Source organism: Megalobrama amblycephala, linkage group LG6 (genome assembly GCF_018812025.1).
Source record: "Megalobrama amblycephala isolate DHTTF-2021 linkage group LG6, ASM1881202v1, whole genome shotgun sequence".
NCBI lineage: Eukaryota > Metazoa > Chordata > Actinopteri > Cypriniformes > Xenocyprididae > Megalobrama > Megalobrama amblycephala.
The window spans coordinates 32,944,132-32,957,238 of record NC_063049.1 but is presented as its reverse complement, the minus strand read 5'-3'; the positions used below and the strand labels follow the sequence as shown (position 1 = coordinate 32,957,238).

Genomic DNA, 13,107 nt, shown 5'->3' with positions numbered 1-13,107 from the left:
CGATCTGCAGAAATGTGTTGGTAGTGTTTTGTTCCTTTTCTGCTGATTTTTGAGCCTGTTGTGTCTGTAACAACAGAGTGAACAAGCAAACTAAGGAAGAGACCAGCGCTGCACATTTATCATACATTATTAAATTCAAATAACTTTTATTTGTATAGCACTTTTCACAGTACATATTATTTCAAAGCAGCTTTCCAGAAAATGCATGTTTCTACATTTCAGTGTAGAGTGAAATTTTAAATGTTATCAGAGGTGTTTGTGTCAAAATAATGTCCATATGATAGAAATGTACAGTTCTAAGATAATACAAATCATGCAGTTAGCTAACAACATGTATACATTTTAGGTAGAAACAATGAACGCATTAAAGCGATTATTACAAGTTGTGATCATAATGATTGCGTCTTAGACCAAGCACTGTGCATTGTGTATGTTGATTCAGAGTTGGCGTCATCTTAAGTCCTTTCAGGGGTTGGCGTCATATCTTCACTGGTGTTGGGTTATCTGAAATCTTAATAAGAGGCAGGATCCAAACTGGAGCTAGCGTAATCTCTAATTATTTTCTATTAGTTATTAGTTGTTGTGAGATGTTAATGTATTTTTTTGCTGAGTGTATTAGTTAGGATAAGTTAGTCATTAAATTACATCAATTTCTTCTTTGACTCCCTCAAGCAGGTGTGTGTGTCAGTATCATTGTATGTCATGATGTATTGTGATTTTTTTCAACTTAGGAACCATATATTTGGAATTTGTTAGGGTGGTGGGGCTCTGTGTGCACAATTCTTGTCACTGCCCATCAAAATCACTGCACTGTAAAGTTTCAGGAATGACAACTGCATTTAAATATGGGAGTGAATCCCAAAATGTATTGTTCTGTGTGTGTACTGAACACAACTCCTGAAACTGCGATGATTGACACACTGGTAACCATAGAAATGTTCTGCCATCTTGCATGTTTAACATTTGGAACAAAGTAATATTACAGCGACAACAGATTTGTTATGTTCTGCAGTTTTAACTAAACCACTGTCTATGAGGCATTGTGGTTTTTTTTTATGTTTGTAAGGCTGCTTCAAAGGCTACTGTAAAGGCAGGAACACACTAAGCCATATTTCTAAATGTGTAAGCCGTTGGATTTAAAAGCCTTAATAGAGTTGCTTTGTGCATTCTTGTGATCGTAAATAAATGGAAGCAGGTACAACTGAGTAGGTATGTGTTCTCTTTTTATGACAGTATAAATATCAGTTAGATTCAGCATGATTGATGTGAACTCCTGACAGAATTTACTGTTACTGTAACATTTTTTTATTGTAAAACATTGTTCAAATATTGATCCTGGAATCTTAAGTCTTTAAGTAAAGGCCAAACGTTCTCCCGTTTAGATCGCTAAATCTTGAATGACTGTCAACAGTTGAATGAATGAGTGTCACGTCCAGCTTGTTTACTTCGAACCGGAAGACACTCCCACTTTTGACGCAAGGCCTCATGGGTCATAGGAAACTTGTGGATAAAGAACAGGATTAGGCCTTTACAGTCTATGGATTAGGCACTAAAAGGTGAATTGACAGCTGACTTTAGCTGCAGTGTGTACATTGCCATACACTGTACATATCAGATTCATTATTGAAAATAGAGAATGTGTTTTTATTTATGCTTATTTTAAGACTTTTTACATTAGACCGATTTAAAGTCTCTTTATCATCTTTAAGAAAAAAAAAATCTTTTGATTTATTTATATATATATATATTTATATATATATTTATTTTACTATGTCCTGGCAGAGAAGTCTGTAGGTAGTGCTCATTCAGTATCTGATAGTCATTGCTGTTTGGTGAGTCTTGGTACAGTGTGTAAATGTAGGAAAATGTACATTCTGCAAAAGCAATGAACCTTTCCATCACATATTAGATAATTAACAAAATGAGATGTTACTTTAATGATTTAGATGCATGTAAATCAACATTTGAAAGTGCAACTTCCACCAACAAATGCTGGTTTTATCATACATTCTGTGCAAAAACATAACATGAAGTAAGTGAGTTTTGACATTATAAGGCAAGGCAAGGCAATTTTATTTGTATAGCACATTTCATACACAATGGTAATTCAAAGTGCTTAACATAAAGAAGAAGAATAAAAATAGAACATAAGGAATAGAAATAACAGTAAAAACAGAATTTTGCTATCTGGATGGATGAGCTAGGAAGTCTTAGGGAGTTTTTTTTTGTTTTGTTTTGTTTTTTTTGTTATTGTTGTTGTTGTCCGTCAGAGTGGATCTAAATGGATCTATCCATCAGAGCAGATCTAAATGGATCTTCCTCACACGACAGGACTGCTACCTGTTAAGGCACTTCAAACTGATAAACAAAGTTTCAATCTCCCCTTTTGCCAAGACACCTCAAACTGCGCCACACAGCCCTAATCCCCTTCCGGAGATATCTTATCTATGCAACGCAGTTTAAATTTCCCCTTTGGAAATTTCCCCCTTTGGAAAGTGTCCTGACTGTAATCCAGAGATATCTTAACTTATAAATCCTAGGCACATTAGTGTCACAGCATTTCATGTTGGGAAACTATATGGAAATCATTTGTTGTCTTTCATCACCTGAAGCAAGTGTTATTTCCTTTAACAGGACTCCATGATGCGTCTGATGGAACCAATTTTCACTGTGCCTAGACCCATATTATTAAAGCTGCTGTACTCCCCTGGCCTGATGTATATCATTCTGCCTTCAAAATCAGGCCGTTCATACAGCAGCCAGTGGCCATGTGTGACATTGCAGGACTGGCAGTCAGACATGTGAAAGCGTTCCTGGATTGACTCGCAGTCATCCATCAGCTCATACTTTTGTCCGACAAAGTTCTCCCTTTCAAAGATTCTCATTCTAAACGTTCCTTTATGCTGGAATGACAAAATTATTATTATGTTTTATTATTTAGTTATTCAATTATTAACATCAATTTACTTAAAAAAAAAAAAATCACTGTCTAGAATTACCATAGGGATCATTCTGCAAGATCTGATGCAGTCGCTCATGCTCATACCCATGAGCCGCTGGTTATCAGGATAATCTCCTCTTCTCACCAAAATTTGGTGACCCATAAAGTCGGAGTGTTCATAGACCATGAAGCAGCCGCTTTCCACTCTACAGGAGCTGCAGCTGCTCAGGTATGAGGTCACGTCAGGGCAGTCACCACTGCTCTCATGGTTACGGCCACGGAAGTTTCTGTCCTCATAGAATATGATCTGGAAAGCATAGCAACAAAAAGCATGCTTACAATAGAAAGTTATTCTTTGTTCTTTACTGTGCTTGTAAATCCATTTGAAAATACAATGTCCTTGTATTCACCCATTAACAGCTGACATTGTAAAATCAATGTAGATCTTATTTTGGATCTGACCTTTGGTCATAGCATTAATCCAATTCAAAACAATCAATAACATTTGTCTTCTTAAACATAGAAAGCTCTTACCTTTCCCATGATTTTGCATTTGTTTCAATGGTGCCAGTGTTTTACTGTGTTGCTTTTATACTCAACTTGATTGCTAAAAAACTATAGACCATTGTTTGAACTTCTTACTCAGCAATCCTTTTTTTTCTAAACCAGTCTACAAGTAGTTACCAGAACTGTTTGCTCTTGTACCTGTGTCATCTGTGGCTTTTCTTGGTTGTACAGTACGTGGACAGATCTCGGTCAAAGATAAATTGCCAAAGAGTGGTTTAATGTTACCCTTCCCACTTCTTTTTTATTTTTTTTTTATTTTACTTGTTTGATTTTGTCAAACTGACATTGTAAGGCCATGTGAGTTCTACCTTTTGTAGACACTGAAAACTCAAAAATTACTAGTGCCATAATGGATTATTTTGTGTTTGTTCAAACCCTTTATTTAAGACTGGAAACTAAAGACAGAACTCAATTATGAATCAGGGACCACATAGATCCTTAAGTTCAAGCATAATTTAATCTTAATAATTTTGTTTTATTGATTGTTACAAAGGCAGAGGATGAGATTGAACCCAGTTGCGGCAGTTTTTTTGCATGAGGTGACTATAACAAGGTGAGTATACAGGTAAGAGAGCTTGGGTAAATGGTTAAATATCAAATGAATTCACAGCAAAACAGAGTCATGTATCTTCCTTGGAAATGAAGACAGGAAAAAAATCACAGGATCAATTAAGCGTTTTAACACAAGAAAACATAGGAAGAAATGGATAAGTCCTTCACAAGCAAACATAACAAAATCAACATTAAGACCAGACACTGGGTGCATCTCAACCAGCTCCCTAGCTTCCTACTGCATGTCATGAATCAGTATATCATGTACACAAATTCAGGCACTGGTAAGGACAGTAAGGATCACTACAAATTGGTAAACTGATGACTCTATTTCCAGCGACATGACAGCGTCCTTATTGTTCAACAACACTACTGGTATTTATGAACAACAGCAGAACTGATATCATTCTGACATTATTTTTTAAATGTTAAAATACATTATGATAAATACTTTGCTTGTTACATATGCGTGCAAAATTTGCAGTAAATAAATGATAAATGTTAGCAAGATTAAGTTCATTACCTGTCTAGTGATGCTTCTTACCTTTATTGGACTGGGCAGTAGGATGAGTGGAGAGAGAGGAACTGAATCAGGAAAAAAAAACTCACTCCAAAACTCAAACTCGTGCCGCCTGAGGCACAACTCTGTGATATGTCGGAGTGCTGTCCACAAGGCTATGGCTCTGACACCCATGATCATTTTGGTAATGGAACACAATCAGAATGGCTAATGTTACAGTGGTAGTTATGAAATAACTTTAAGCTGTCATCATGGCATCTATCTAGAATTATTGTGTTTAATGTATAAATCTTTATAATTATGTTTTCATGTATAATGATTGATTCACAACAGAAAATTGTTTGCTAAAAAACTTTTTGTTTAAATGTTTATGATATTGATGATATGTCTTCATTTGAACATTGATATTATAAACTTAGTTGATGCTTTGAAATTCATTTGATGTTTATTTTCCATACTGGTTGGATAATGACACTACTGGTAATTTAAATGGTGAAAATAGGCAAAAACAACAGACAACAACATAAATGCTTGGTGAGAATTTTATTGTTTATACTTATGATTTATGTTTGTAGACTGTGAATTTAACACAAGTCCATGATTCTTCTAACAGAGCTGAATCTGGCGTTGCTGTATCCCATATCCCGGAAGCTCCTGTACTCTCCGGGCCTAAAGTATATCATCCTGCCTCTGAAGTGGGGCTGCTCATACATAAGCCAGTGGCCGTCCATCACGTGACAGGACTGGCAGTCGGACATGCGGTAACGGTCCATGAAGGAATCGCAGTCATCTGTCAGCTCGTACATCTGACCTCCGAAGTTCTCCCTCTCATAGATCCTCATTCTGTAGGGTCCCCTGTACTGTAAGTTGAAAAGAAATGTATTAATTCAATCTGATTCAGCATAATCTGATTCAAATGCTCTGAATCATATAACTTAATCAATGCTAAAATAATCCAGCATTGCTGGTCACCAGAATAAAGTATGTTTGCATTTTGGTACCAGCTGGAATGCTGGTTAAGGCAAGCTCAAACTACATGACTTTTCGCTGGATTTTGCTTTCGCAGACAGATTTCCAAGGTCTGTGACAAAACCTCCAGATCTTGGCCAAATCATTGTCCTGTTTTGCTCGCCGATACTCGTTAAGTATGAGCAGGTTAGTGAGATGATCTGAGCCTTTCTTGAGCAGTCACAGACGCTGCGATATTTTCCAACCTGTTTGATATTATCGGCATGTGATATTGTAGTGTGTGCGATGTAACAAAAAGTTGGAACTAATCCAGCCAATCACAGTGCAGACGGAAAAAACGGAAAAATCTCAATCACTTGAGTGAATTAATTAAATTAAATTATGCGAGAAAACGTTTTTTCCGCTGTTGGTCGGGACGACCTCTTGACCAAATGTCTTGTAGTTTGTGTGCCTCGTCACCATTGACAGATGACAAGAAACCTTGTTGTGTAGTGTGAGCACCACAGCAATTTAGCTAGCCTTACAGTCCTGTAGTGTGAGCTTGCCCTTACTGGTTTGCTGGATGCTGGGAAGCGGAAGTGCTGATTGACCAGCTACACCAGCACAGTTTCGCTTGAGAATTAACTGAATTAACTTAGAATTCATGCTGGATTTTTCAGCAAGGATGAATATTATCATTATTGTTTTATTTTATTTATTTTTTTTGTTACCTGAGGAACCATACGACAGGACCTGATGCCATCACTCATTCCCATGCGCATGTAATCAGCATACTCGCCCCTTCTCATAAAGAACTGGTTTCCCATGAAGTTAGGACGGTCATAGACCACAAAGCAGCCGCTCTCCACTCTGCATGAGTTGCAGCGGCTGAGGTAGGTAGACATGTCAGAGCAGTCACTGCTGCATTCATAGGAGCGGCCCTGGAAGTTCCTGTCCTCGTAGAAGATAATCTACCAAGAAAAGTGTGAATATTTAAATAAAAGTTGATGGACTCTCTGTAAACTTTAACAGTTGAAGTAACTGTTTTGTTTTCATAAACATATTTATGAATTTGACAAATTTCCACATAAAAAACAATCTTTGAATTTAATTATATTATAGAGGTTTTTGCTGTTTTTGACAGCTATACCCAATACATACCTTGCCCATGTTTGCTGTTCTTCGTGGGATTCTGTCCAGTTGCTGTCTGTCTGACTGCTGCCTTTTATACTTTATAGGCTGATAATGGTTTTTGTCATTCAAATACCCTGGAACCTGATGATCAAGCAGGTCTGTGATTTTTGTTAATTTAAATTGTGCAATCACAGCCTACATGAAACAAATGGAATGAAAGACAAACAGAAAGAGAGAGCGAGACAGAGACAGCAAACTAGCGTGAAAGAGCAAGAGAAATCGGGTCAGGCAAGAGTTTCCAAGTCTGATGAATTTCTTAAAGTACCAAACATTTTCCGAGTGCTTAAAAATACTAATGTTCGTTAATAATTTTCGGATTTGCATTTCATTACATTAGTAATATGCTTAAACATAATTGATTTTGTTACCATATGTGGTTAAAAACACAAGACTCTAGATGCTCTCCCATTAATACATTGATCTTAAAACAAAAAAAAAAACAACAACAAATGACCAAGATTTAATCTAGAAATGTGTTTGCTATAAAATCTTATAATGCAGTTGTTTAAAGGTGTTGCCAGTCATAATGCAAATGACTTATTTATTACCCTTGTCCATTATCTATAGCCTTTCTTTAACAATTGTTTTTAAGAGTTATATATCATGCTGATCCTTAGATTTGTGTATATATACACAAAATATTTTTAATAAAGAAATGACCTCTAATTCTTTGTCAAATGAGCAAATTTATACATTATGTAATTTTGCATCAAGAGGGGTGCAGTTACATTGATGTTATTGCAGTTACATTAGTTACATTACTTTAGGCTAACTATAGCAATTTTAACAATTCTACCATGAGAGGTCACCAAAATAAACTTTATGTAAATGTGCATGAAAGTGAAATCTGAATTTTTATTCAATATCTTCTTCAATAAAGTCTCTAATATATCAGTTTTGATACAAATGCACCTTGTATTTGTTTTTTGTTTTTTTAAGTCTCCATTTCCCAATCCTGCAGGATGTGGTTTAAAAATAACATAATTTGAAACTTCCCATTTATTTCATGGTAGATTTGACATTATGCAAAGGCAAATGTGGAGAAAACTTTTCAGGGGTGTTTGAAGCTTAGCTTTGACTGCTTCTGCAAATCAAATGGGTTATTAGTAAACTTCAAGAGAGTACCTGCAATGGGTGGGTTTAAATGACAACATTATGTGCACTCAAAGTGGTTTAAAGGATAATTACTTTTAGTACAATTTCTTTTGACTATTAGGTGGTGTTGTTACCAAATTGATAGAATATTGTGATGGCATTGTGGTATTAAATAAAAAATGTGTGTCAGTAGGCCAAAACATTGTAAATGTGATAAATGTAGAACAGGTTTTAATAATATGTTATTGACTAAATTCAAAATGGCCGACATGCAATGTGGCTAACATTGGAATTATGTGTATTATTGCATTCTTAATAACTTAAGGAATCTAAAGCATCATGAATTTAAGCCAGTGACACTTTCTGGCCCTCTACCAAATTAAACCCTAAGCCCTTGCGATCTTCCTCTGAGTCCACACTTTCATGATGAAATGGCGCTTTGACTGTTGGGTAGAAGTCTGCTGCAGAGCTTGATTCAGTGCAGGCTCAGCAAAAGTACGCATTGAGGACGCATACCGGCCGCAAAGGGGGCGCTAATAAGTGTCATGGTTAGGCTCTGTTTTGATTTAGTTTCATGTTTGCCTGTGTACCCGTTCATTTGACCTAGTTTCAGTATGTCTGAATGTTGTGTTCCTGTCACCTTTTCAGTTAATTACCTTGTTAATTATCTCATTGGCTTCTTTGTTTGCTCTTGCATTTAAGCCCTGTGTTTCTCTCAGTTCTCAGTCTGTCCTCGTCATTACTATGTTGGTTGTTATGTTCTTGTTCCAGAGATTCTCCAGTGTTTTGATTTTATTTAATAAAATGAAGCTGCTGCATCTAGATCCTGACATCTTTCCCTTGTGCTGCAACCAGCAACCCTGGCAGAAGAACAGACCAAAAACTTGTATCTAGCAGCACGAGGGTTACGTGATGGCTCCAGCCCCTGACCAGAGTCCAGTGATGGCTCCAGCCCCTGACCAGAGTCATATGCCCGCTCTCGTCCCCGAACTTAGCCTAGTACCTGCTCTCATTCCTGAGCTCAGCCCAGTGCCCGCTCTCTCCACTCCAGAGTCCTCTCCAGCCCATAAGCCCATTCCAGAGTCCGCTCCAGTCCGCAACCCCATAGCTCCTCCCAAGAAAATTTTTATTTTTTATTATATGTCCCTGGCCATAGTGGCCATGCAAAGCCTCTGGGTCAAGGCCATGGAGGCCGATCCACCATGGCCCCCATGAGCTACCTGCACCGCCATGGTCCCCTGAGCTACTTGCACTGCCATGGTCCCCTGAGCTACTTGTACCGCCATGGTCCCCTGAGCTACTTGTACCGCCATGGTCCCCTAAGGTACCTGCACCGCCATGGTCCCCTGAGCTACTTGTACCGCCATGGTCCCCTAAGCTACCTGCACCACCATGGTCCCCTGAGCTACTTGTACCACCATGGTCCCCTAAGCTGCTTGCACCGCCATAGTCCCCTAAGCTACTTGCACTGCCATGGTCCCCTGAGCTACTTGTACCACCATGGTCCCCTAAGCTGCTTGCACCGCCATAGTCCCCTAAGCTACTTGCACTGCCATGGTCCCCTGAGCTACTTGTACCACCATGGTCCCCTAAGCTGCTTGCACCGCCATAGTCCCCTAAGCTACTTGCACTGCCATGGTCCCCTGAGCTACTTGTACCGCCATGGTCCCCTGAGCTACCTGCACCGCGATGGTCCCCTAAACTGCCAGCACCACCCTGGCTCCCTTAACTGCCGGCATCACCCTGCAGGCGTCCTGGTCACCTACAATGACTCCAGGACACCCACCCTCCCTCCCCTGTTGGACTATTTTTGGAATGAGGTTGCACCTTCCGGGAGGGGGAGTTATGTCATGGTTAGTCTCTGTTTTGATTTAGTTTTTATTGTTCAGTTTCATGTTTGCCTGTGTACCCATTCATTTGACCCATGCTGACGATTTTCCTTTGTGCTGCAACTTGACCGTTTCACCCTTCTTAAACCTAAATGACAAATGGGACACCCTAGGATCTCATGCACGCAGTGACCATTGTAAGTCCACAAGTCCATTTGGGACATGGCCTCTAAGCTTTATCTTGATACTCCAAAGAGTTCAAAATGGCCAACAAATTTGACCAAATTTTTAAAAGATATAACTATGTTTGAGATTTACTGATCAGTAGGTAGATGTAACCAGGATATAAGCTTCACATTTCTTTATTATTCTTGCTTCCTGTCTAATTCATCTATACATTACATGAAAACTGATTTTTGTGTCCCAAATATTTTAACAACTTTTTTCCACAATTGTCTTAAGATGATCTCTTTTTAATGCAACATTAAAGAGAGCGAGACATCCTTTAACTGCATTTTTAATTACGTATGCGTAATACATATGATTACACAAGAATAATAATTTCAAGAGTTTATTGAAATTATTAGCAATAGCATACGACAACAATCTAATCTATTATGGATGGACAAAATCAAGTCCTGCCATTTTACTCTGATACTGTATACATCACAACAGGGAAGAAAAGGATGTTCTTCTTCTGTTCTTCTTCAACTTCTGTTTAATGCTGACTTGATTCTGACTCCAATTTCAAATGATACTTAGGTTATTAATTTAGTTATGTTTAAATTAGGATTATTGATTATTCAAGTATTCCCTTACTTAAAGGTGCTAAAGAGGATGTTTTGTTTTATACATTTTTGCAATATTACTTGAAACTGTCTTTACTAACTGATAAAAGACTATTTATTAGGTGCACTGAAAGTAATAATATTAATATACATCATCTGTGCACGAGGTAGGGCCTTAAAAACATCAGCCAATCCTTGATCGATGATCGCTTAAACGATTGGCCCTCTGGCTTGTCGATCACTGCCATGACGTTCCTTGTGAAAGACGTGCGCGGATTGGCCCTCTGGCTTGTCAATCACTGCCGTGACGTTCCTTTTGAGAGACGAGCGCGGCTGCGCTCTCCAGTAACTTTCCACACTCTACAGGTGCCGCATGCAATGTTTTTGTCAGGAGACAGGAGTAACAACTGCAGATTATGAGTTACCTGCAGTGAGTCCGACATAATGAATCCAAAAAACACGACACAGCGAATGCCGGTGGTAAACACTCGTGTTCCAATACGAGTGTTTACGAGTTTTGGGAGGCGTTCCTTTGAAATGTGTTGTGAAGGAGGGGGGTTGTTCTTACGCATGCGCTCATTTAAAAAACTCAGTAACAGTCTTTGGATTCTCAGTCGACGAAAAAATCCTCTCTATCACCTTTAATAATTCCCTTTAAATTATTCATTCATTAGGGACCAGATGTTGTGAGTCTCACTCTGGCTGGTTGTGGATCTCATGGACACAAAATTGCCAGTCTGATCATAGTCAGAGGATGCAGTGTTAACTAAAACCTTTAAGTTTGGCTGCCAACTTTCACCGGTCATAATGATTTCAGAAGAATACAGGAATAACAAAGAATTCCAAATAAAACTGAATAGCTTATGTGGGGGGAGATAGTTACTGTTACCACAGAGACCCTGAGGGGACACTACCCAAGAACTGTGAAAAATTGTATAACTTTATTATACAGATCCTAGAAGAAGAGGGTCATCCATACAGAACCTGTTTTTGCATTCCACTGCACTGCTTTTCCATTTATTTATTTTTAAATATGGAAATGTGTACTAGTTGGAAGTGTTTGACTTTTGCGCTTGAGTCTTACATATGACACAACATTTTAAAAGCAGTGCTCAAGAACATGAGACACAGTAGACGCCTCCACACACCTTCAGTGCTTGGCCCTTGTGTCTTCTCTGGTGGACATCATGGTTGCCAGTCATAAACAGTGATTTTGCTGTAATTGAAAATGTGAGGTTGCTGTTGGCAAATATTCGAATGCAGAAGATGTTTCTGTAATAACATAAATAATCAGTCTGAGCTGACCATGTAGACTAACAGTGTGCATGTTGTTCAAGCCTGAGGATGATTCGTTGGCTGAGGTTGGGATGCTTGGTACTCACAATTTTATTGTTAAACAAATCTATGATTCAGTGCTTTAGAACAATACATTGAGCTTGGATAAATTTTTTTGAATTGCTGATTAAATTTTTTACAACCTGTGCCTTTGTTCAGGACTTGTATAAAGAGACTACAGCACGGTTTGCTATCCAACATTTCACATCTGACAATGACAGCTGAGAGCGTAAGTTTCTCTATCTCCCTGATTGTCTATACCCCACAGTCTGTCATGATGTTGTAGCACAATGTAAACTGTGCTGTGTTTTGTCTGACAGATTGTGTTGTACGAAGACAGGAACTTCCAGGGAAGATCCTATGAGTGTAAGGGGGACACAAGTGACCTTCATACATTTTTTAGCCGCTGTAATTCTGCAAGGGTGAATGGGGGCTGTTGGGTTCTGTATGAGAGGCCAAACTACATGGGCTATCAGTATATACTGGCCCCAGGGGAATATCCAGATTATCACCATTGGATTGGCTTCAATGACTGTGTCCGATCTTGTCGTTTAGTCAGGCATGTAAGTCCAATGGCACCACATGTGATCACTTTGAATTGCTCTCAGTATGTTAACTGTGTGGTTGGGTGTGTACATAACAACATGATTTGTATTCCCTGCAGGTCTCTGGACATCTCAAGCTGAAAATCTTTGAAAGGCCCAATTTTGATGGCCAAATGTGGGAAGTTACAGAAAGCACCCCGTCCATTCAGGAACGCTTCCTCTGCAAAGAGGTCCATTCCTGCAAGGTCCTCGAAGGTCCCTGTGTGTTCTTTGAGCATGCAAACTACCTTGGCCGTCAGTACCTCCTTGAGAAGGGAGAGTACAGCCGCCACACTGAATGGGGGGCCATGACTCCCAACGTGGGCTCTGTTCGCCAGATCCCCCTATAGACTGTTGAAATAAAAACCTGTTATCACTACTACTGAAAAAGTATTGAAAAATAAAATTTTTGAAGAGGCATTCATTTTTGTGAGTTGTGTTTCTTTTTGATTGGTTGCCAGTTAACAGACTGGCATAAAATTATGTTGAGCTGAAATGCGCCAAACATATGTGATCTGAAAATTATATTAAAAAGCATTAATATAAGCCAGTGTGTGTGTAGCTTTTGAGCAGAAATGGTTACCAGAAGATGTTTTCCTTATTTTATTTTAATAAAAATGTGTATTGTAATTTTTTCCACCAAATCATATGAACAAGAAACAAAAGAAATTATTATATATTTTCTTTTAAGATAACATAAGTGTCTATTTACACTGAGTGAAAAGGGATATTTTCAGTAATTCCATCCACCATT

At 38.5% G+C, this 13,107-nt stretch overlaps 3 protein-coding genes across 3 annotated transcripts; 1 reads left to right on the top strand and 2 right to left on the bottom strand.

Annotated features, from left to right (window-relative positions):
• Positions 1 to 2,481: 2,481 nt before the first annotated feature.
• On the bottom strand, positions 2,482 to 3,484 carry crygm5 (crystallin, gamma M5). The gene is made up of 3 exons (XM_048192555.1): positions 3,476 to 3,484; positions 3,000 to 3,275; positions 2,482 to 2,903 (listed from the first exon to the last, which is right to left on the bottom strand). The coding sequence occupies exons 1-3, from the start codon at positions 3,482 to 3,484 to the stop codon at positions 2,628 to 2,630; spliced, it is 561 nt and encodes a 186-aa protein (XP_048048512.1). The 3' UTR covers positions 2,482 to 2,627.
• A 1,584-nt stretch (positions 3,485 to 5,068) lies between these two features.
• crygm3 (crystallin, gamma M3) lies at positions 5,069 to 7,137 on the bottom strand. Its single transcript, XM_048194146.1, has 3 exons — positions 6,690 to 7,137; positions 6,260 to 6,499; positions 5,069 to 5,440 (listed from the first exon to the last, which is right to left on the bottom strand). Exons 1-3 carry the CDS (start codon positions 6,696 to 6,698, stop codon positions 5,165 to 5,167), a joined length of 525 nt encoding a protein of 174 aa, XP_048050103.1. The 5' UTR covers positions 6,699 to 7,137; the 3' UTR covers positions 5,069 to 5,164.
• Positions 7,138 to 9,253: 2,116 nt separating this feature from the next.
• Positions 9,254 to 12,767, top strand: crygs4 (crystallin, gamma S4). Its single transcript, XM_048194131.1, has 4 exons — positions 9,254 to 9,670; positions 11,929 to 11,998; positions 12,090 to 12,332; positions 12,434 to 12,767. Exons 1-4 carry the CDS (start codon positions 9,585 to 9,587, stop codon positions 12,701 to 12,703), a joined length of 669 nt encoding a protein of 222 aa, XP_048050088.1. The 5' UTR covers positions 9,254 to 9,584; the 3' UTR covers positions 12,704 to 12,767.
• Positions 12,768 to 13,107: the final 340 nt, after the last annotated feature.